The sequence below is a fragment of the Colossoma macropomum genome, unplaced genomic scaffold (assembly GCF_904425465.1).
Source record: "Colossoma macropomum unplaced genomic scaffold, Colossoma_macropomum, whole genome shotgun sequence".
NCBI lineage: Eukaryota > Metazoa > Chordata > Actinopteri > Characiformes > Serrasalmidae > Colossoma > Colossoma macropomum.
In genome coordinates, this window is record NW_023494789.1 from 35,430,518 (window position 1) to 35,454,685 (window position 24,168).

The 24,168-nt window shown below is 37.2% G+C and overlaps 1 protein-coding gene across 2 annotated transcripts; it reads left to right on the forward strand.

The window, feature by feature from the left end:
* The first annotated feature begins 509 nt into the window (after nucleotides 1-509).
* On the forward strand, nucleotides 510-23,612 carry LOC118808447 (immunoglobulin-like and fibronectin type III domain-containing protein 1). Of its 2 annotated transcripts, XM_036571127.1 has the most exons (25): nucleotides 510-626; nucleotides 2,726-2,802; nucleotides 5,068-5,094; nucleotides 5,637-5,759; nucleotides 8,556-8,695; nucleotides 12,590-12,689; nucleotides 12,769-12,792; nucleotides 13,484-13,535; nucleotides 13,702-13,891; nucleotides 14,024-14,137; nucleotides 14,234-14,402; nucleotides 14,787-15,059; nucleotides 15,178-15,756; nucleotides 16,646-16,770; nucleotides 16,956-17,097; nucleotides 17,280-17,573; nucleotides 17,691-17,987; nucleotides 19,645-19,824; nucleotides 19,955-20,083; nucleotides 20,511-20,819; nucleotides 20,908-20,993; nucleotides 21,468-21,660; nucleotides 22,091-22,387; nucleotides 22,897-23,223; nucleotides 23,354-23,612. In XM_036571127.1, exons 2-25 carry the CDS (start codon nucleotides 2,772-2,774, stop codon nucleotides 23,356-23,358), a joined length of 4,206 nt encoding a protein of 1,401 aa, XP_036427020.1. In that variant the 5' UTR covers nucleotides 510-626; nucleotides 2,726-2,771; the 3' UTR covers nucleotides 23,359-23,612. The 2 variants fall into 2 exon arrangements, with proteins under 2 accessions (XP_036427020.1, XP_036427021.1); XM_036571128.1 differs by lacking the exon at nucleotides 5,068-5,094.
* Nucleotides 23,613-24,168: the final 556 nt, after the last annotated feature.

The following is a 24,168-nucleotide window of genomic DNA, read 5'->3' on the forward strand; positions in this document are numbered from 1 at the left end:
GCCAGCACAAGATTAAAATACCTTAGGTGACCAGTTCAGATGTCTTTAAGTGTCCAATAAACTTGGAACATGATCCATCATATTTCTTAAGGTCATGGTCTCACCGTCTCACAGCACACCCTAAACAATCAGAAAATACACAAAACACGAATACATTTGTGACCATGGCACAAACTACAATTACTTCAAACAATTACTACAATTACTTCAAATTTTCTGTGGTTTCAATTCTATATTTATACTGTGCTGAAACTACATATCCCTTGAGAGTGGATGGTAAAGTCTGAGCTGTTTATCTATTAAAAAAAAACTGATGCGACAGTGATCCTTCTTCTGTGGAATAAGGTGATATTGTTCTATTTCTTCATAATCATATCTGAAGATTTACCCAACGCAACTGAAATTTTGCTCTGAACTATTGCTGCGAAATATGAATATAGCCTTGTGCAGGACCTCCTCCCGAACGTAAGCCTCAACCAAATAAAAACCATAAATGTGGCAGCTTATAAACCTCACCTCCTATAAGGTTTCCATGTGGTCCACCAATATTTTATTGCTGTGCGAGGAGGACTTACCCTAGAATTCTGGAGTCCGAAAACGTTTACAAAAGGTAACAGGATTTCAAGGTGAGTCTTTTAATCTTTTCTTTAAAGTAGCATAGAGTGCCACTCACATGAATTAATCACAACTTTCTTACATTTAATAATTTCATTCAGACATTTAGACACATGGGGTATATTGGGGAGACTGAGAGTGCATGATACATTAAGTTAAATGTTAAGCAGATTAAGAAGATAAGCATGAATGATGCACAGACACAAAACACTGACAGCTACAGATTTTACACAATACATCATTTACACACTGTAAAACACTTAAATGTAAATTAAAAAACTTTGTTTTTTTAACTCAACTTGACCTCACTGGTGAGCTAGCTCACAGTGGGCACTTACGCCTTATAATTTAGATGATCTGACCTTTTTTTTTTATAGTGTATGAGTTAGGCACACTACAGAGGGCATCCTTTATTTTGGCAAAGAAAACACTGTATTTAGGATCCTAACATGACAATTTTTAGTGACAAAATGTACTTTCTCTACTGAATCTTTTCTGATAAATGGCAAATTTCTAAAAACACATTTATTTATGGAACAAGTTTTAAAGACAGGTTAATTTCTCTGTTTATCCTTCGATGTGACAGCCTATTAAGCTACAACAAGAACAAGAAAAGCATCCAAGAAAAGGATAAAATTGCATATCCACAGTTGGATAGATTTTGTTTGCGAATGATATTTACATAGTGTCAGTTACGTAGTCTCCAGGCCCACATAATTATACAATTAATTAAATACATACACATATACACAAATAAATAATTACATACTCACATAGTTTTTTTCCTGATCAGCAACAGGTTTAGTGCATGTATTCTTTCTTCCTGGTCATTTTATTTGCTCAACTACTCATTTATTTAAAAATAAAACTGACTCTACAGAGGGCGTGTGACTGCTCTCCCTGTACATCTCTAATAGTTTTATGAGGTATGTGACCTATCAAAAGCAGAGGATAAATAGCTACCTCCTACAGCATGCAAACGCACTGCAAAGGATCCTGTGAACTTTAGAATGCCATTAAAAGCTTTATTATCAGTCTTGTATTACTCCATATGTAACTTGTTTCAAATCAAATTCTTAAAATATCTTTATTGGTTCACTTTTCAGAGGTCACAGAAGCCTTGTCTTGCTAATTAATGAGTAGCTATTACAACACTACATTTTGGGATTTTACATTTTTGGGAATTTACACAGCAATATTTCAGGTGCTGACAAACATTTGAAATTACTGGAAGAAAATATGCAGTATTTCAGTAATGGTTCCATACAGAAGAAAGCATGACAGGCATATAAGATTAATGAAAAGTATGTCAACATCAAATTCCTGCTGAAGACAGATTGCCTTCTTTTTATTATCTATAGGAAGCAGATCACGGTGTCTATGTGACTGCTGAAGAAATATGGCCATCAGATGGAGTTTCATATTTCTTGCCCTCACACACAGGCTTCCTGGGAGCTGCAGACCCTCTATGTTTTGAAATTACATCTAAATAAAATGTCTTGAATTAATAAGTAACTAAGGAAAAAACCTAGAAAATAATTTACTAGTTTTAACTTAAATACAACAGTTTAACTAAACACATGCTGAGCTGCTGGTTTGCCTGCCTTGGCCATTTTATCAGGAACATCTACAGCACATAAGTGTGCTTCAGAAGTATAATGACTGTATATTTGTTTGCTACACAATTTTCAGCCAGACTTTACCCCATCCATCAATAAAAAGAGACCACCACAGGACAACCACTGACCAGATATTATGTGTGTTAGTCATTCTCTGGCCTTTCATCAGTGCACAAGACCACGGTTGGCCAGATATAAAAAGACCTAAGCAATCTGTTGCTCCTGGCACACACTTATCACCATAACAGCACTTACATGCAACTACTATGTCAAAGTCACCTCTTTATTGAGAACGGTCCACCACATAAATAACACCTGGTGATCATTTTAAATTGATGGACATTTTCTATTGATGGATGGTCAGTGGGCCAGGCCAGCGATTGTAGACACAAGAGAGGTGCACCTAATAAACTGGCCATTCAGTATAAGCCAAGGACTGTTCAGTATTACCTCATGCATTTTGGTTATCTAAACTCACTTTTTTATTTCAGAGCCAAAACACCTCGCTGAATTGTGGAATTAAAGTAGGAATTCAGGATGTCTGCAGGAAGTGTTCCCACAGGGGAGGGTAAGTCGGCCTTCTTATTGGCCCTGTTTTCAGACAAGATGGTTCAGATATGAATCACTGAAAACTGATAATCTATCGAGTGTCAGAACCTGAATATGCAAGTGGGAAAGAAAGGCTTTTGAATACAGCATCATTAGACGTCCATGAAAACGTCAATCATTAAGTTGGTCACACGCATACAGCGTTTAAGTGTTCGGACGGGTAGGACGAAGATCCATGACAGAGGACAGTCGTAAGGAACAGAACAAACTCGGCAGCTTTTTGACCTAAATATGATAAGACAAGTCAGCCATATTGAAACCTGAGGAGAACTGAAGAGGACTCTTTGTTTTTCATTTTCTTTTTTTTAATCACATTACCATTCTATGGTTATAAATTTCCTACTTCAAACATCACTCCGCAAGAAGCAAATTCCAGCAGTTTTGGAATCTTAGTTTACCTCTATTTTTGTGGTGGCATGAGTGTTACTGTCGCTGCTGCAGTTGTTGTTGCATTAGGCTTTTATTTTGTAGAAGCACCTTTTTTTTCCTATCTTGTCTGTGTGCTTTTGTGCATAATGATTGAAATGCATATGCAGTGTTGACTGTATTAGACCTGTCAGTTGATCAGTAAATGACCAGACCAAATACAAATAGGCTAGGTATTATTTCTTATCTGTTCCAGAGTAGCAACGAGAGCAAAGCTTTGTAAGAGACACTAGCTATTAATAAGAAATTACATTGACGTGCCAAAAGTCATGCATTAGCAGTATGCAAATTGATTATGAAGTGGTGTTACCTCAGGGGACAGCTTGGAAACGGCCATACCTGTATCAGTTGTGAAGTTATCTTGTAAGTGAGGGTGAACACCGGAGTGGTGAATTATTGGAGTTTGATTGAGGCATGATAGTGGATCCCAGACTGATGGAACATTCCATTTCTGAAGTTGTGTGGGCATTTAACATTCTTTGATCCACAGTGTCATGTGTGCACTCGGAATACATCACAGGTCATTAATGATCATGACTGGGGGCATCTGGCTAGAACAGACAACTGACTCTGGCCAAAAACACATCCAGGTGCAGGAGGCCCCACACGCAATGCAGGTCAGTATATCATTGTTTAGCTTCCATGGGATATGGGAGCAGAAGACCCACCAGAATGCCTCTGTTAACACCACGACACAAGCCACAGCGCCTCACCTGAGTTTGTATAGTTGCTAAGTGGACCCTAGAGGACGGGCAACATATGGCACAGTCTGATGAGCCACAAGACCAATTGTTTCGGGCTAATAGTAGGGTTTGTGTGTGGCGCAAACCCCATGAAGCCAGGGACCCCAACTGAGAACAAGGCACTGCACAGGCTGGTGGTGGTTCCATACTGGTGTGGGGTGTGTTCTCATGACATGGGTTGAGTCCCCTGGTCCACCTAAACCAGTCATTGGCCAGTGACCATTTGCAGCCTTTCATGGACTTCATGTACCCCCACAATGACTGGATATTCCAGCAGGGTAATGCACCGTGCCATCAGGCCCAAGTTGTCCAGAATTGGTTCGAGGAGCATTCTGGAAAGTTCCGACAAATGAGGTGGCCAGCACGTTTGCCCGACATGAGCACAGTCAAGCATGGAGGTGGTGGAGAGGTCCATTTGCACCCGAGACCGTGCACCTACAAACATCAGGGAGCTGTGGGTGGCTATCCAGATGGCATGGCTCAACATCACTCCAGACTTCTTCCGTTCACTTGTGGAATCAACACCACGTCGAGTTGCTGCACTTTGCCGGGCCAGAGAGGGTCCTACACGATACTCGTTCCTGTCCCATGACTTTTGGCACATCAATGTATACTAAGTCTATATTATCTTCACAAATGCATCACACTATTACTGCAAAATTCGACAGTATTGCAAGAAACTTCCTTAGACTAGATATTTTTTTCTTTTACTGATTTAATTATTTATTTTTCTGTTACATTTTTTTCTGATTTTTTTTCTTTCTTTTTTCTATTTTTCTTTCTTTCTTTTTTCTTTTTAATTTTTATTTTATTTGAATCTGATTTCCATTTCTCGTTTTAATGTGGTTCAGTCAGCCATACATGTAATATGTACTACATTTCTTAAACCGAAAACTTACTTGAAAATACATACATAAAAACAAGTTCAGAGTCTGTCCCCTTTGTGTTATTTGTATTGTTGCTCTTTTTTTTGTTCAGCTTTGCATTGTCTCTGTAGGAACATGTGAGTTCTGTCTTTATTGTCTCTATTCATGTGCACAATGCCACACTTTCAGGTGAAGACGACTTGCCACCTGGTTCAGGTAGGAGAAACTCCTGCTTGTTTTAGGAGGAATATAATCTAACTATAACACATGTTTTCAAAATTGTTCTAAAGTTAATGTAACTCACTACATTTCATTAATTACGTTATTACTGTAAGTCATTTGAGTACTCCAAGGTTTTGCAGACATCAAAACGAAGCAGCTACTAAGTAGCTCATTAGCAGAAAAGACTACTGAGGAAAAAAAAGTACGTTTCACAGTAATACAAATTGCTCCTCTCCTGTATATATACTGTGCTGACGGACCTATGGGTTACTCTCTTCTGGCCTGTTCCTGCGGCGAGGTGCTGCTCTCTGGTGGCTTAATGAAGTTACTGTTGCAAAAGCTTGAAATTACTCTATGATTCTGATGTCACCTGCATTTTTAGCGTGTGGTACTTGTAATATAAGGCATTTTTTGAATGACATAACGTGAATGAAATATAATTACTGCTTTGATAGTTCTACATAAACTGTAGCTGTTGCGATGGTTTACAATGCTTACACTGCCTCCTCTTACGAATCTTCCCCTGATGTTACCAGTGGCAATCAAAAAGAGATCCAGGGTGCCGGGTGTTATGATCACACAGTATGTGGAGAACCTACCACCTGGAAAAACTACCCCAGATTTCACTAGAAAACCCACCGCCACAACCACCCAGGAAGGTACTCAATGGCTTTTTCTGTTGGCATGATGCAAAAAAAGTTCTGCAGTATGATACAATAATAAAAACAATACATTTTCCCTAATTAGACATCTAATTTTTTTCATTCAACAAGTTTATTGATATTTATGTAAACTGTTTTTATGGTGCTGTCATCTGCAAAGGTTTGAACTGCACTCCAATTACATGTTTTGCTGAATGAGTTAACACATCCTTACATTTTTCTGCACATATATTTTAGTCTGCACTACATTTTAGTGCACAATTTCTATGTATTTGCAAAGTTTAGTGTATAGAAAAGGGTAAAAAAATATATATATATATATATATATATATATATATATATATATATATATATATATCTAAACCCAAGAAACTGATGTAATTTAAAATTATTGTTGTTGTTAATAGTGTCCCTACTAATCAGAGTTGAGTACCTGAATATATAGTAATTTAACTTTTTTTAATAAACAATTTAGCAACATTTCAAAACAGCATTAATAAACTATCCAATGACCTGTCAACGCTCATGCCCAAAACAGTGAGACATGTTTTGTCAACTTTGATCATCTGTGTAAGCAATTAGTGGTAGAACAATGTCTTCTTTGTGTTGAAATAAAAGTCCACTTCTTTTATTTTGCAATTTTATTTATTTAAGTATTTATATAAATATGTATAATATTGCACTACAAATTTACTTTGAACTTCAAAAATCACTAACCAATCGTCATTAAATAATATCACAAAAACTAAACAGCTGAGCCACCCATTGCCTACAGAGGACAGTCAACTACATTCATACACCTTTAACACAAACATTTGTCAAGAGGAAGTTAGATCCCACATATTCAGTTTTGCAGCAGTGCTGCTGTTTAATATTAAGTTTCTTTTTTCAAAATAAAACAGTTTCTTTCTTGATGAACCATTACACTACTTTGAAGCACACAATATCTGAACATCCATATTTTTATGAGCTGTAGCTTCGTCAACAAAGTCAATAATGCTCTACAATATTCAAAATGATACATATACTCATTTTGACAGATAAAACATATATATATATATATATATCTTAAACCCAAGAAACTGATGTAATTTAAAATTATTGTTGTTGTTAATAGTGTCCCTACTAATCAGAGTTGAGTACCTGAATATATAGTAATTTAACTTTTTTTAATAAACAATTTAGCAACATTTCAAAACAGCATTAATAAACTATCCAATGACCTGTCAACGCTCATGCCCAAAACAGTGAGACATGTTTTGTCAACTTTGATCATCTGTGTAAGCAATTAGTGGTAGAACAATGTCTTCTTTGTGTTGAAATAAAAGTCCACTTCTTTTATTTGCAATTTTATTTATTTAAGTATTTATATAAATATGTATAATATTGCACTACAAATTTACTTTGAACTTCAAAAATCACTAACCAATCGTCATTAAATAATATCACAAAAACTAAACAGCTGAGCCACCCATTGCCTACAGAGGACAGTCAACTACATTCATACACCTTTAACACAAACATTTGTCAAGAGGAAGTTAGATCCCACATATTCACAGTTTTGCAGCAGTGCTGCTGTTTAATATTAAGTTTCTTTTTTCAAAATAAAACAGTTTCTTTCTTGATGAACCATTACACTACTTTGAAGCACACAATATCTGAACATCCATATTTTTATGAGCTGTAGCTTCGTCAACAAAGTCAATAATGCTCTACAATATTCAAAATGATACATATACTCATTTTGACAGATAAAACATTATGCACAGGCAAAAGTTCTAAAACATGCCGCTTCTGTGATGAGTGCAAAGTGAGAGAAAACAGCAGAGGGCACATAGGTGTGATTAGTTAATTAATAGGCTACAATTATACAATGATGGAAGCAGTCCTTAGGTGTAGGCCTAACAAATGTCACTGCATTTTTCTGAAGCCTGTGGTTCATAATAGGTACACAAGAAGGACCTCCAATTCCTCTAAGTACAGATACACAGCTGTATTACTTTACAGCAAGAACACGATTTCTCAATCTTTTCTATTTTGTAATTTTTTTTTAACTGGATATGGATATGAATTTTTGTAATTCACAAAATTAGGCCAAAATTATGGCAATGCTGAAAAATCAGACAAAACCTTATTGTCTTTGCCCCATTGCTCACTGATATGACATTATGCTGATCTAAATTCATAAATGTGACTTGGATATCATGATGTCCACACAGGCAGGCTTGATTTCACCCAACCAAACCACATAACTAAAAACTCCAGCATCCAGATTGATTCATAGAGCTTACTATGAAAACACACACACATCTTGCCTGAGAATAATATTATGGATTGGATAATTACGCCATCCAATTAAAACTAGAAAACAAAGTTATATGCAAGCTTGTGATGAAAAGAGATAAAAAATACTATAAACTTAAACTTAAAGGGATTCCCTACAAGTAAGCGTGGTGAATATTCAACATGAAGCTTTGAAGTTTGTAAATCAGTATCATTATGTTCCAGTCCAACATTTGCCCAGTCCAGATCCTCAAATACATCTGCACTGCACATTTAATGTCTTCCCTGCTCCCAACACACCTGATTAATGACTAATTAACACGTGCTTCATGAGCTTAAAAAGGGTTTTTGAACTTTCTGTCACACTCGCACAAAACTAAACCAGCATGGCCAAAATAATTTTAGCTGTTTAGAGAAATCAGGTTTTTTTGTCAAGAAATGTGCTTGTATGCAATAAAACTCCAGTTGTCTGAGCTAGCCTACAACATAATCTGTCCTTTCTGATCACAGGTAAAACAGCCTTCTTTAAAGCAGCAGTGACAGGAGAGCCGGCACCCACCATAACTTGGGCACGCAACAAAGGAGAAATTTCTGACCCAGAGAAATATAAGACAAGATATGATGAAAAGAGTGGAGAATATATTTTGGAGGTAAAATATTAATTTCCGTTTTTAACACAAACAATGAGCCTCATTCACCAATAGTTCTTCAGAAGAAATTTCTTCTTAAAACGCACTTACACAGTTTCATGATATTCACCAATGTTTTCTTATTTAGGATTTGTTCTAAGGTAAGAACAGAATCTACACACACTCAAGAGCACAAAAATGCGAACAATTTTGCGATTTAAGAACACGTCATGAATGTGACGCCGACTTTTTCTTAGAACATTTCTCAACAACAAATTTAAGAAAAAACTTAGGAAGAGATTGATGAATGAGGCCCTTTGTGTATAATTTTGTCTGTGATCAGATCTTGTAAATAGTGTGAAGTGGCTCCTGCTGAGTCTGAATATCAGTGATTTTATTCTAGTAAATACTGGCAGGGCCAAGATATGGCAAAATGTACAGAAAAAGTAAAGGGATCTTGAAACTTTTTGCAGGCACTGGATTTCCACAGCAATGTCTTCATGCATATCAATGACAATCAGTTTGACCAAAAGTCAGTCCCCCATTAGGACACATAAGCAAGTAACTTCCATCTTACCAGTCACTCTGCTGGGGATTTCCAATGAGATGCATTTCTCTGTGAAATGACACAGACACAGGAGATAATGTTAAATACAGCAATACACAGAGCTAAAAACTTTACCACAAAGTAACGTACTAGTTTATGCAAGTTTATGAGAGACTGTAGCTGCAATCAGGTGGTTCACTTGTTAACTCATTTACTATTCACTATATATCATGTGCTATATCCTCAACTGACTAGGCAACCAAGCATCGAATAACCAAAAGACTTTACAGACACTACGTTCAGAAACACTGCTTCTTAAAAAACAACGGATATTTGTGACACCTCTGTCGTTTCATGAACTGACATCATGGATCAAGTTGTAAATAAGATGTTTACATAAAAAAGCTGAATATAAATGATTAAAAGTGAATCATGTACACGATATGTACAACTAAGTATTTTAATGACTGACACACCAATGGTTTTGTCACAAGTTTATAATTCACCCACGTGCTACACAGCTGTGTGTCATAGCGAACAGGTTTCCTGTAATAAAAATGTTCACTGTGGCTGTTTTGCTACTAGTGTTGAAGTGTTATGTCTCGGAAAAGACCCAGAACATCTTTCAATGAAATGCTTATATTAACCTCTTCAACTTCTTGAGACCACCGGTTCCAAAACACACTTCGTCATATTCTTCATAACTTTCATATTTCATAAGGTACATTCAAAAAGTGGGTGTCATGAGAGCTGTAACTGTCTTCTTTCCAGTCAGATAGATGGATAATGTAATTTTAAACCCTTATAATAAAAAAAGCTGAGCTCACAATTTTTTTATCTACTGAAAGTCGACCCATTTTTCCACAAATCTGGGCTATAAACTATAAACAGACAGTGTTTCTTCAGTGATCTGCTCTGTAAAAATTATTTTTTATAAAATACTACAAAGAGCATCTAAGATTTTTGGCTTTCAGCAGTAAATTGTAAGCATATATTTTCTGTTAATTTGAGGGGAGCTTTTACAACAAATAAATAAAATAAAAATTTACATTTATTTCATGCAGTTACTGAATAATCTGCCTTACGATTTGGTCATGTAAATTCAGATGGAAAAGACAATATGTGATATCAAGAAAGACAGTTTTTAAGTAAAATGTAACGGCATTGATTTCCATTTGTTTATAACATTTGAGTGGAAGTTGCTGCATAACTACATCGTCTGTACACTAAAATATGCGATGAATGTGGGTCTTCTATCGTGAACTAGCTAAATAGGGAGTGAAATTAACGTTGAGATTTCAAACAACAGTGCAAAATGTATTATCCTCTAATGATAGCTCGCTAACCTATAGAGTGCATGATTTCAGATTTGTGTAGGTAACGTCAACATTTCAAATAGATTCAGTTTTTTCCAGGATGTAGCTACATTTTCAGCTAATATGTTATTTAATTTTTCCACCTTCCAAGATGTTCCAACTGATTTCAAACAAGAAGCTCTTCCAACTCGGCGCTGGGAGTCGCTGTTAACCTAAATCTGATGAAAGCTTAGCTAAACACAGCTAACGTTAGCAGACAGCTAGCTAACGTTAATTTACTTAGCTAGGTTAGCTAACCCACGGCGCTAATGTTAGTGGTCCCTGACGGACTGGGACAGTGGTATAGCTGAAGATATACTGCATACAGCTAAGACTCCAAAGTAATCTTATCGCGTTACTCTTCAGCTTTATAAACTTTATAAAACAGAAACTGACCGGTGAAGTAAATTAGCTAACGTGCGTCGCCTGCACTTCATCCAGTGCAGCTGTCGGTGAAAAGTCTTCTGTGTTGATGGACTGAACATGTCATAAGTCACATAACACCGCCATTACAGTACCAAAAGTGATTATTTTGGCGAGACTTTGGTGAATGAACACACAAAGTAAGCTGCTAAAGTTAATTATATGATTATTAGTTAGTTGTCTAAACAGCTTGTGAAGGCCCCCATACACACTGTTTTTAATGAAGGTGCGCACACAGGCAGGCCGTCAGTGCCGGGACGTCTGAAGAATTTTCACCTAAAAACGACAAAACTGTCTGCACGAGCAAAATATTTACGCAAATTATTATCACGTGCAGCCAAAACTAACGTACTTTGAATGGCGGCAGGATTTAACGCGGGGTGTTGGGGTGTCGATTCCAAAAGAATCGATTCTTCGACTCCAACACGCCGGTGAGTCTAAGAGTCGAAATGCTTGGAGTCGACTCTCCGACCCCGGCGACTCGCTTTTTTTCAATAGACTCGAGAGACATTTTGTTAGAGGCGAGTGTAAAGCAGGAGAAGCGTTAAAGTAACTGCTGCATCACTTAAGTCGAAATAGGATATGCCGACTAAGATGTTGACGAATGCCAACCTCAGACCTTTAAAGGAACAAGATAACATCCAGCTTTTCTTTTTCAAATAACTGAAAAAACTTGGAAATGGTTTCTTTTCAAAGAAACCTGGCTTCAGTAATGGTTTTCTCAGTACACCACCTTGAGTTTCCCCTCGCCCCCCATTGTCATATGAAATAAACTTAATCTTTAGCATATCACTGTAATCTGTAGCTACTCAAAAAGGCCTAAAGTAGACTACGTTTAGGATGGTTTCAATCTTTGCTGTATCCTTTCATTATCGGCTCGAGCGGCAGGACTCTCCAGCGTCCACGCTCTTTTGAAGCTGCCGGTGTAAAAATGAGCTACACTGGTGTTTCCCGAAGTGCGCTGCTGCTCCCTGGTGGACTGTGGAGGTATTACAGATACACAGAGTCGATCTGATCCGCTAATCGTTTTGGAGATTTTCTACAGTTTTGCACAAAAGGCTGTCTGTCTTTTATTTTACATTTTCCACGTATAATTGAATTTACTTTTTTGCCTTCTTTTACTTTATTTTTTATCCTTTGGAAGTTTTTTAGGAATATCATAAATAAAGATATATATAAAAAAGTATACTCAGTAATGCATAGGACAAAGTAATCTTATATATGCAGTGCCTTTGAGCGTCGGGGACAGATCTTTTTTTTCGGTTCTGTACTCCTCTGTGCCTCGGTTTGAAATTTGGACTCAATTTCCATGTGCTTGAAGTGCACGTTCTCAAATAATGTTGTGATTAAAAACACCTGTAAAGAACATTTGGTTTTCCCTTTATCATCAACAAAAAAACAACAAATAATTAAAATGAATAAAATGAATTAATCTCCAAAAATTAATTAAGAATAAAAGTCATCAATAACAGTGTATGCAATGCATCAGCGGGAGCCATGTCAATGTGATTGGTCAGTCAATAAAATTTGTCCACTCACGGGTTTCTTTCTTTCTTTCTTTCTTTCTTTCTTTCTTTTATCTCACCACAGGTCCTAAATGTGACTGTAGACCGAGCAGACACATACAAATGCTTTGCTACAAATCCATTTGGAAGAGCTGTTTCTACAGCTACACTGAATGTTATCGAGGGTAAGAAATAAATCATGTCAGTAAAAAAAAATCTTCTACCTTGTGTTCCAAACTTACTGTCATCATTCTTTCTTTTCAGTTGGATTCAAGAAAAAGAAACCTGGTATGTATATGTTATTGAACCACAATGTTGATGTAAGACTGACAATAAATGTGAATGAGAGGGAAGGATGTAGTTGCATAGAAAGTCCAATAGAAAAAATCTAATTTGCAAACAATATCATAACATGTTATTATATGTGTGGTAGCCTCATGTGCTTTTCCTCTAGAGTCATTGATTCGGGGGTAAATCATAAATGCTTTATATATAAAACCCCTCCCATATTGCAGGAACCACCAAAAGAGAAAATGCACAATGCACAGATTTAATACCACCAAATGAATGGTTCAATTTGTGCATAGCAAAACAGTGCACTCTAAAAATTTACAGTTACCTTAAAGCTGCATTATTTTAGTTTTTTTCTTAAAATGGAAAGAAATAGCATTACTGAGTCAGGAGAATAAAGACACTTAAAGTATGGCGTAAGAGCACTGCTGTGAATCACACTATAAAGCCTGAAAAAATCATTTACACGTCAAAATGTTTTAAGTGCAATTCTACATTTCCACCAGAGAGGTCTCCAAATCCCCAAATCTTACATAGCGTAGCTGTCAACAAACCACACCAAACAGTTAATTCAGCCTGAAATGTAATCAGTTTCTAAAACATATATTCTAATCAGTAATTAAATAATCTGGTAGGTCACAGATACATTTGTTCGTTTGTTTATTAGTTTTCTCCTTTTATATTTTAGGTGCAACACAGAATGACCCCGAAGACTTCAGAAAGATGCTGAAGAAAACTGTGTACAGTATCACATCTGTTCCTTTTAGGGGTTCATTTGTTTGCTATGTAGATGAACCCACTAAATATTGTCTCTGTAATGAAAATACCCTCTCAAAAGGTCAAAAATTTTTGGTTTTAAAGATGTTTTTGAAATGTTTGTTTGGCTTTTCGTGACTTTTAATGTAGAATTGTGAAGAAGAGGAAAGAAAAACCAAAGAAAGAGGGAGAGATTGACCCAAAGTTCTGGGAGGTGTTGCTGAGTGCCCAGAAGAAGGACTATGAGCGTATCTGTCGTGAATTTGGAGTCACTAATTATCGTTGGATGTTAAAGAAACTTAACATGATGAAGAAGGAACAAGAAGAAGAACAGGCGAAGGTGTCGGAATATGTCTGTTTTCAGCAGCTGTAATATGGCCCACTTTTCTGTGCATAGATCAGTTTAGATTGACAAAGCATTTAAGTTTCTGAGCTGGCTTATTGTATCCAACCTATTATCATTTCTTCACAGGTTGTTGAAAATGTTGAAAACTTGAAACAAATTGAGGTAAAAACAAATGGAAAAGCTGAATTTGAAATTGACATGAAGCTCAAGGATCCCAACAGCAAAATTTTTCTCTACAAGGTGATGTTCAGTAGAGTCTTCACTGCAGTGATGCAGAAACTATTCAACATCAGTCTGTTTAGGTGTTTAATATCTAATATCTTGATGCTTTTGCAGGATGGTGAAATCCTTGACTATGGTGATGGCACTGATAAGTCTTCCAAACACAATATGAAGAAAGCTGGTGATAAATACACTTTCAGCGTCAATAATGTTGCTCCAGAGGATGCTGGCTTATATCAGGTGGATGTTGACGATGTCAACATCTTCTCAACTGGTCTTGAAAGTAAGACGCCACTCATCCAGATTTTTGTATATTTCTATTTGTAAATATGTCTGTAGATAGCATTTTTAATTTCATTTTTTTATATTTATTCTTCTTTTTATATTGTTTCACCCTTATTACTATTACTGTCCTGTGTTGTGTGACTGTTACCGGCTGCTTCGGGATCAATAAAGTATCTATCTATCTATCTATCTATCTATCTATGTATCTATCTATCTATCTATCTATCCATCCATCCATCCATCCATCCATCCATCCATCCATCTACTTTGATCAACATGCTAAAGACACATTTCTCATTTCTTTAATTACACCAAGTTCCAACTGAATATATTTTGGACTAAACTAATTCAGCCAACTTGGTTCAATAATTTCTTTCCTCAGTTCCTGATGTGGAATTTGATGGCATGTTGAAAGATGCTAAGGTCGTTGAAGGACAGGATGCTACATTTGAGTGCATCTTGTCTGGTCCTGTGGCAAAAATCACCTGGTGTGCAAAGGATGCCTCTGTTGAGCCTGGGGATAAATATGACATCACAGTGTCAGAGGACATGCTCACTCACAGATTAGTAGTGAAGAACTGTCAACCAGGAGACAAGGGCATCTACACAGCCATCGCTGGCATCAAGTTAAGCAAAGCCTCCCTGAATGTTAAAGGTGCGTTTTTATATTACCACCCACTCACAGCAGTGTAAACATTACACAAGGTGTAAATATGTAATCTCCAATATTCCTTCTTCATATTCTCTATTTTCAATATTTTCTCCATACCTAGATGATCCAAATGCCCGTGGGAAAGGCCAGAGTGGTGCAGGTGATGCTAATAGCCTGGCTGAAGAACAGGCCAGGCTGCAGAAGGAAAGAGATGAGGCAGCGAGGAGGGGCCAAGCTAAATCTGGATCTGGTTTAAGGGATGGGTTCGGAGGAGATGGAATCAGTGGAGACGGAAGTGGGCAGACTGGGATAGGGAGGGATAAAATGAGAAGAGAGGGATTAGGAAAAGAAGGAGCAGTAGATAGTTTAGGAAGAGATGGATTAGGAAAAGATGGTTTAGGAAAAGGAGGAGCAGGAGATGGTTCTGGAAAAGAAGGCTTAGGAAAAGGTGGATCAGGCCTAGATGAATCTGGAATAACTGGTTTAGGAAGAGGTGGATCAGGAAGTGATGGAACAGAGAAAGCAAGCAAAGGTGGATTAGCAGCAGATGGGTCAGGAAAAGATGGTTTGGGTAGAAATGGAAAAGATGGAAGAGGTGGAGAAGGAACAAGTGGAGATGGGTCAGGTGGTGATGGGACTGGAGATGCTAAGCATAAGAAGCGCATCAGAGATGGTCCATTGGTCCCTGACACTATAACAGGTGTGTTCAACTCTGTTGTTTGTATGTAACCCAACAGAGATGATTTGGAAGACAAAGCTCTAACAGCCAGGGGTGGAAATAGCCAAGCAAATTTACTACTACTCTTTTTTCAGCACTGAAAAACACCATATGAGCTTTTTAATCAACCAATACATTCTTGAATCTAGTGCTAAAGCTGAAAGAACAAAAACACTTAAATTCTGCATGTTGTCATCAACAGTACATTTGATTGATCATTACAAAAAAAATGAATTTAATTGCAACTTACACAAGAGAAAAGAGTAGATAAGTTTGTTAACAAACAGTATAATTTAAGTGATACAGCCATTTTGTAAAAGTTAAACCAAGAGAACCACATAAAGTCTCCTAAAGCTTAATGGAACTTTGCAACTACCAAATAATTCAACATTGTAGCTATCAAACAAACCTTTCATCAAGGCAGAGTACAAGGACAAAATGTGAAATGTTTGTTAAAAACACTATTTCAACATAAATACTGACATATCTTGCTCATATATGATGAGATTTGCCTAGCTAGAAGATTAAATATGTCCATTAAGATAAGATGAGATTAGATAAGTTGTCATATATTTAGACAACACGCAGTGAATGGTTGACATTATTAGGTTAGTTAGAGTGAGTGCAGAGTAACTTTCCATTGGCTGAACATGCTGGACTGTGAGTGCAATCAACTCTACTTTGGCTCATGCATGTGCTTTAGAAAGGGTGTAGAACAATGCAATATGCGATTACAACAAACAATAATGTATATGGCAGTAGTTATACAAGCGCTTTACTTTTACTGCCTAAAATGTTACATTAATTACATGTATGTACAAAACTACATTAATTAAACATGTTTTCATATTTCCTTTACCTTTTTTTCCAGAACCTGGAGTCCACTTTCTCAGTGGATTATCAGACTCCACTGCCAATACTGGGGAGTCTGCAGAATTGACATGTAAACTTAGCAGTAAGGACAGTGTGGGAATTTGGTACAAAGATGGTAAAAAGGTAAAGGATAACAGACGAGTTTTAATGACCAAATAAACCTAACATATGAACGTGTCCTTTGGTATTTTGACTTGACATGCTTTACAGAATTTAATGTCCGTTTTTGTAAAATGTCTTGCAGTAATGTCACAACAGAAACATTATCCTTAATATTGCATGTTTCGTATTTTCATTCGGAATCTTAGCTGGAATCTAAGGATGGTGTTACTATTGTAAAAGATGGACCCACTCATAGACTAATCATCAAGAACTGTAAGGAGGAAAATACAGGCACATATAAATTTGAAGCAGATGGACGTAAATCAGAGGCAACGTTGCGCATTGAAGGTAAAAACCTGTTCATATGTTTTTATGTATCTATTTTTTGTCAGGTTATCATACAGATGCAGTGTATATTAATATGAATGTAGGCATGCTTGCCGAGGCTTAACTTTAACAAACACACTATGCCATAACATATGGACCCTGGGTTACAGTTACTGATTGCGTTTCACTCTGTTCTTGTTTAGATCCACCAAAAATCAATGCAGATGCCTTGAGTAAATTTTCAGAACCTATCATTGTAAAAGCTGGTGAAAATGCTATTTTCAAGCTTCCATTCTCGGGTAAAGAACCAGTCAAAGTGCAGTGGTTCAAAGATGAAGAGGAGCTTTTACATGGACCCAATGCCAAAATAGAGAGTTCCTCAACTCACAGTCGGCTATTTCTCACCAAGTGTCAGCGTAAAGACACTGGAGAAGTCAAAATCAAAATCAAGAATGAATTTGCCACCATAGAGGCAGCATCAAAACTCATTGTCCTCGGTATGTCTAGAACTGGATTTGTAGAACATTTTTAAGACCCTGAAAATAAAAAGGTTATTAAAGTCTTCTGTATTTGTACTAATAGTGTATATGATTTCTACATTTGTGATTTTCTAGACAAACCAGCTCCACCGCAAGGGCCTGTAGAAGTCGTGGAGAGTTCATTGTCTGCTATTGAGTTTAAATGGAGGCCACCAAAAGATGATGGTGGGTGTCCTGTGACCAATTACTACCTGGAGCGCCAGCAGGCGGGGCGCAACACCTGGACTAAAATTGGAGACATCCCTGGACAGCCCACCTACAGAGATACAGACATAGACCGTGGCAGGAAGTACTGTTACAGGATCAGGGCCAAGAACTCAGAAGGCATAAGTGACATGATGGAAACTGATGACATCGCAGCTGGCACACTGGGTGAATTTTTGATAAATGTTTTTTTAATAAGCTCTATTGGTGGGGTTTCCTTCCACTTCTCTTATGAGCCTTAACCAGACACATCACGTACAGTTTTATATTCCTCAACCTATTGAAGTGCAAGCAGAATGAAATGCCATCAAAGACATACAGCAGCCACTTTTGTTTCTACAATCATATAAAAGAAATAGTACACCAAACAATCATATTTGTGCAGTTTTCCTCTTATTTCAGATGTAGTTGATCAGCAAGATGTTTAATAGTTTTAGTTTCTTCTTTAGTTTAGTTTTGCTATGAGGCTAATGTTGCTAACAAAAGCTAGAAGTCAGTAGGCACAAATCACAAATGCATTCCTAAGACTTATCACATTCTACCTGCATCCAGGTCTTTATTAAGGTCACACAGACTTGTCGATGTGTTTTAACATACAGTTTGACTTATTATGAACTATAAAAATGAACAAGAGTTCAAACTTTACTGTGTTGCTGAGCGCTGTGGTCAAACTGGTGTTTTGTCAAAGTACGAATCCCTTTCAGGGCATATGGGCCCTACACTCTTAAAAAAGATGGTTCTTTAAGGGTTATTTGGTTCTATACAGACCCATGAACACTCAAGGAACCATTTGCATGCTTAAATGATTCTTTGCATTGTATATGACAAAAAAGGCTTCTTCTTTTGTTACAATAAGAACCTTTTTAGTGCTATATAGTACCCTTTTCAAGAAAGTTCAATATAGAACCACATTGAACACATTCTCTATATATCTGAAGATCCATTTCATGATTCAAGGAATCCTTTAAGCATGCAAATGGTTCCTTGAGTGTTCATGGTTCTATATAGAAGCATTGTCTTTACTAAAGAACCCTTGAAGAACCATCTTTTTTGGGAGTGTGCAGATTAAGCTTAGAATTTTTGTCATTTCTTTTTATAAATGGCTGCTAATCTTGAGTTTTTGAACCAAAGATATTTATGTTTATGAGTAGAAACAAGAGAAATTGAAAACATAATTTAGTGTCCTGTGTGATGTGTGTGTGCATGAAGTGGCGTTGGACTTCAACACAATACCTGTCTTCTAAAATGGCTGCCCACTGCGTTCAGTTACATGGTGAAGTTTTGGTCATTTTTATAGTCCGCAGTAAGTCATATTGTGCCCTAAACTATATTGACAAGTCTGTGTGCCTTTAATAAAGATGTGCATGCGCAAGGTGCGAGAAGTTTTAGGAATGTATTTACAGAAAAAAAGTTTACTCTTGATTTCTACTGTTTTTAGTAATGTAAGACAGCTCCAGCACTAAGCTAAAGAAGCAAAATTTGGACACCAAACATGTCTTGATTGATTGTCTAAATGTGGGTTAAGTGGAAAGTTGCCAGTCCTTTAAGGTATCTAATTAAGTAGAGATTCTTAACATGCCCTCTTGTATGTAATGATGAAGCAGCTGAATAGATTAAATCAGGGTGTCTTATCTGCAAAAGGCAGATGTGGCTTCAGGTCTTCATTCTAACAGGCACGAGTACACCTGACCCTATTTATTTGTATCAAGTAGGTTTAATCAACAAAGTCCCGCGGCCACAGCAGCCCCTTGTGGATAAGTTTGGGCACCCCTGGATTCAGTAAATAAACACCCATTTAAATCTCATGACTCTGTTTTTCTTTCAGCCTTCCCTGGTCAGCCTGCTTGTCCAAAGGTGGTCAGCGCATTTAAGGACTGCATTAATCTGTCATGGCTCGCACCCTCAAATACAGGAGGAGGCAGTATTATAGGCTACAATGTGGAGAAACGCAAGAAGGGCAGCAATCTCTGGAGTCAAGTGAATCCTCCAGATGAACCAATCAGAGGTTCTTGTGCATCTCATGTCAGGCCTATATTATGCATATTATTCTTGTGCATAGCTGCATGTACAGCTTGTCTTTCACAATTTGGATATTTTTTTAAGAATTTTTTTTCATATTCCCGTATTGTCATTAGAGAAAAAGTATGCAGTGAAAGATGTAATGGAGGGAGGTGAGTATGAATTCAGAGTGGTTGCGATCAACACATGCGGTCCCGGAGAACCAAGTGGCCCCTCTGACTGTGTGTTCGCAAGAGACCCTCAGAGTAAGAAAGATTAAACAACATACTTTGTTAGACTTTATAGAGTGAAATGAAAGGAATAGTTTAGTGAAAAAATAAAACTTAACTCAAATGCGGTCAGTCAGCCAGAGCCGGTTTGGTGTCCAAAGTTTGGACAAACTTTAGTTTTAGCACATGAGCTACAAGGCTGTTAAGTAACATAAGCTCATATCCCACCAATTAGCACAGTGTGAACTGTATACCTAGGTATAACATTGCATTTTTCTGGAGCACATAAGCACATTTAGACTCTACAAATGAATTGGTGGTGTATAAACTTCACTTACTTTCTGCAAACCTAAAGAAGTAAACTTTAGACACCAAACAAGTCTTGGCTGATCGCTTACATTTAAGATAAGGATAAAACCGTGAAAAATAGACAGGACTTTTCTGATTACTGTTGTGACTGCAGAGCATCCTGGGAAGGTCAAAGATCTCAAAGTAACTGGCTCTAGTTACACCACACTATGTCTGGCTTGGACCAAACCGAAAGCGATGAATGGAGTGGAAGATGAAGCAAAAGGGTACTTTGTGGAAATCAGACCCACAGACCAGCTGGAGTGGACCCGCTGTAATACAAGCGCTGTCGTCCAGACGTCCTTCACTGTAGTAGGTCTGAAGTCCTTGGCCATGTACTGGGTGAGGGTGATTGCCACCAATGAGGGAGGAGAGGGACTTCCACAAGGGTTTGATAACTACGTCATTGCCATGCCTCCGCCTGGTAAGGGTAACCATAATGCAGCTTTGCTAATTGTTGTTTTTCCTGCATTTACAAGAACTGCCCCTTACCTTGACATTTGTCTTTGCAGTAAAACCGAAATTCACTGACCGTAAGATGAAAAGTTTTATGGTTGTGAAGGCTGGAAACACAGTGCGGGTTAATATACGCTTTGAGGTACTGCACTTCACAAACAGCTACCTACTTAAAGCTTAAAGTGTAAACTCACACAACCACACAAAAGTTTGGAATCATTTTTCATTGAAATATTTTTTGTTATTTTACAAACAATAATAACATACAGTGCATATTCAAATATTAACCTATTTCATTATATTGCACACTGTGCAGATTTTTTTTTTTACAGCTTCCTGCTTATTATTTGAAACCTGTGACATTTCAATGGCTAATATATCATAATCATATAACCTGTCATAATACATTATGCAACTGATTTGGTTTTATATTACTGAAACATTAGTTACTTTTGAACAGTAGCATAATTTGGAAGCTTCCCAGGAACCTACATTTTGAGTGCTATTCAAAGGGTAACCTTTTTTTATGATGTAGCATGTACAATACATTTATTCAAATAATCTTACTATTACTATCTTACTAATAATCTTGCTAATACTTCATTTTTACCAACAGGCTTCTCCTTTACCAGACATCACTTGGCTAAAAGATAGTGTGCCTGTGGCCAAACATGTAACAATTACTAATTCTGAGAAAGGTTCTCAGCTGTTGATTCCATCATCTGAACGCTCTGATACTGGCATCTACACCATTATTGTGAAGAATATGGTGGGTCAGGACACCTTCAATGTTGAAATCAGAGTTACAGGTAATGTAAATAGGCATGCAGTAATAACTCATTTCATTTAAGCCGCCTCTACACAGCTAATTAAAGCCATTTCGGATAGGTTCAGCTGGTTCAGTAAAACCATGTGTTTCTAGTGAGACACTGGTCCTAGATCCAGTGAAGTATTTATTAGTGTGAAAAACTTATGAGGATAATGTTAGTGATATTCTCATTTGTCCCATGTCTGAATTTGTTTTACAAAATGAAGAATTCCTAACTCTTAATTTTGTAACTACAAGTTGCATTTCAAAAATAAATGTAAATCACTCCTCTGAACGAGTTATGAACACTACACTCCTTCAAGGCTTGGTACAACCTTTCTGAGATGGACATGTTGTTAAGCCACTCTCTATATGACACTAACAGCAAAGAATTACTGTTACTAATAATTGTGTGGCTTAATTTTTTCCAGATGAGCCCATGTCTCCAGGTCCAGTGCAACTTGAGCAGATTGTGGAGGGAACAGTAACTCTCATGTGGACTCCGTCTCCTGATGAGAAACGAGATGACCGGCTCCACTATATGGTGATGAAGCGGGACTCTGTCAAACGTACCTGGCGGACAGTAGCAGACCACCTCTTCAACCATAAATTTACCGTTGTTAATATCATGCAGGGGAGAGAGTATAACTTCCGTGTGTTTGCTAAGAATGATATGGGGCTCTCTGAACCATCTGAGTCTCCAGCATGGGGAACTATCAAAAAGAAAGGTTTGGGCAAAGGTTTTATCTTTTTATGTAGTACATAATGTAAGGGGGAGGGAACTCTGGTCCTGGATGGCTGGATTCCTGGATTCCTGCACAGGTTGATGATCTACCAGCTCAGTTAATTTCCAGGTTTAGTAGTGTGTTAGAGCAGGAAAATCACTAAATTGTGTTGGACCCCCCTACCCCCAGTTTAGATGTTCCTCACACCCTTTCCTTTTAGCTTATAACATGCTAGACAACCACTAACCTTAAAATTCCCAAGCCATTCACACATAGCTAAAAGAGTGACTCCACATGTTTTTGAAGTTTAAATGTTCTCATCCTGCCTTTTCATTCACAAATGAACCAAGTGTTCTACCATCAACACCAGAACAATGCATAGACAATGAATACACACATTTTGTGTCTCTTCTGATAATCTAAATTCCTATTTTTAAATCATCATCAATCATCAGTCACAAATCATATACCCAGCATAGCACTGAATAAAATCCTGCTTTTCTTGTCTGCAGAGAAATTTGTAGTAAACTTGCCCAAATCAAAGATCCTGGACTTCCGGTCAGCCCCAAAGTTTACTGTCCCTCTGAAACTACACGCAGCTCCAAAGGGCTATGAATGCTACATGAGCTGTGCTGTGAGTGGCAACCCTAAACCCCACGTCACCTGGTACCGCAACAACATCAGCCTCAACACAAACACCAACTACTACATCACCAACACGTGTGGCGTCTGTTCCATGCTCATCCTGATGGTGGGGCCCAAAGACACAGGAGAATACAGAGTTGTGGCAGAGAACCCACTGGGCAAGGTTGAGTGTTCCACCCAGCTCACAGTCAGAGGTGTGTGTCTGCATTACAATACAACATAAAGATGTTGAGAGCAAATTTAACTGGAACATTACTGAAGGTTATGTTTCCTCATGTACATAAATAGACATATTCATATTTTCTTTTTTTTTATAAATTACAGAATAGAGGAAGTCAAACAACAAAAGAAGACAAGAAAATGGATCAGATATCTACAGGTTGTTTGTGTTCTGCATTTGCTCTACCCAGACTCATTTTTCCTCTCTAGCTTATGCACGATCAACAAAAACCTAAACAGTGATTGTGAGTGTCTTTCATGTGTGTGCAAACACCAAATTTCTCTCAACAATGGAATGAAGCTCATGTCATTTTAATGGCTTTGCTTCAAATAAAGTCATCATTAAATGGTCATTTAAAAGTGACACAGTCTCTGTTGCTCTTAAAACACCAACTAAGTTTCTATCCAAATATTTTTTGCAAAAAACATTTTAACAATGTAGGTTATAGAAATGTAAATTGTGCAAAATATATCTTTTTTTTCTTCAGGAAAAATAACACATTTACATTTTCAGTTCCAGACTTGGAGAGCCAAATACACTTGGTTCAAGTCATCTGTTACCTGTTAGCCAGGTTTAGTAGGTGAGTTATATCACCAAAATGTGCTGGAGAGAAGCCATCAAGGACTGGCGTATATGAATAGCCCTACCCTATAGAAATGTGTACATTATATTTACATAAATACATAAATACATTAAACTATAGATAGGATATCTTGAGAGGTACCTTGTAAGCAGGTAAGAATACTATTAGGGTGTTGAATTAACATTAAAACACAACAGATGTTACAAAAACGTTACTTAAAGTTACTATACTATTCTAAGCTAATAATATCTGCTGCAGTACCACTCAGGGGGTAGGACAAAATGTTAGCACACTTGGAATTAAAGAACCCTATTATTATTATTATTATTATTATTA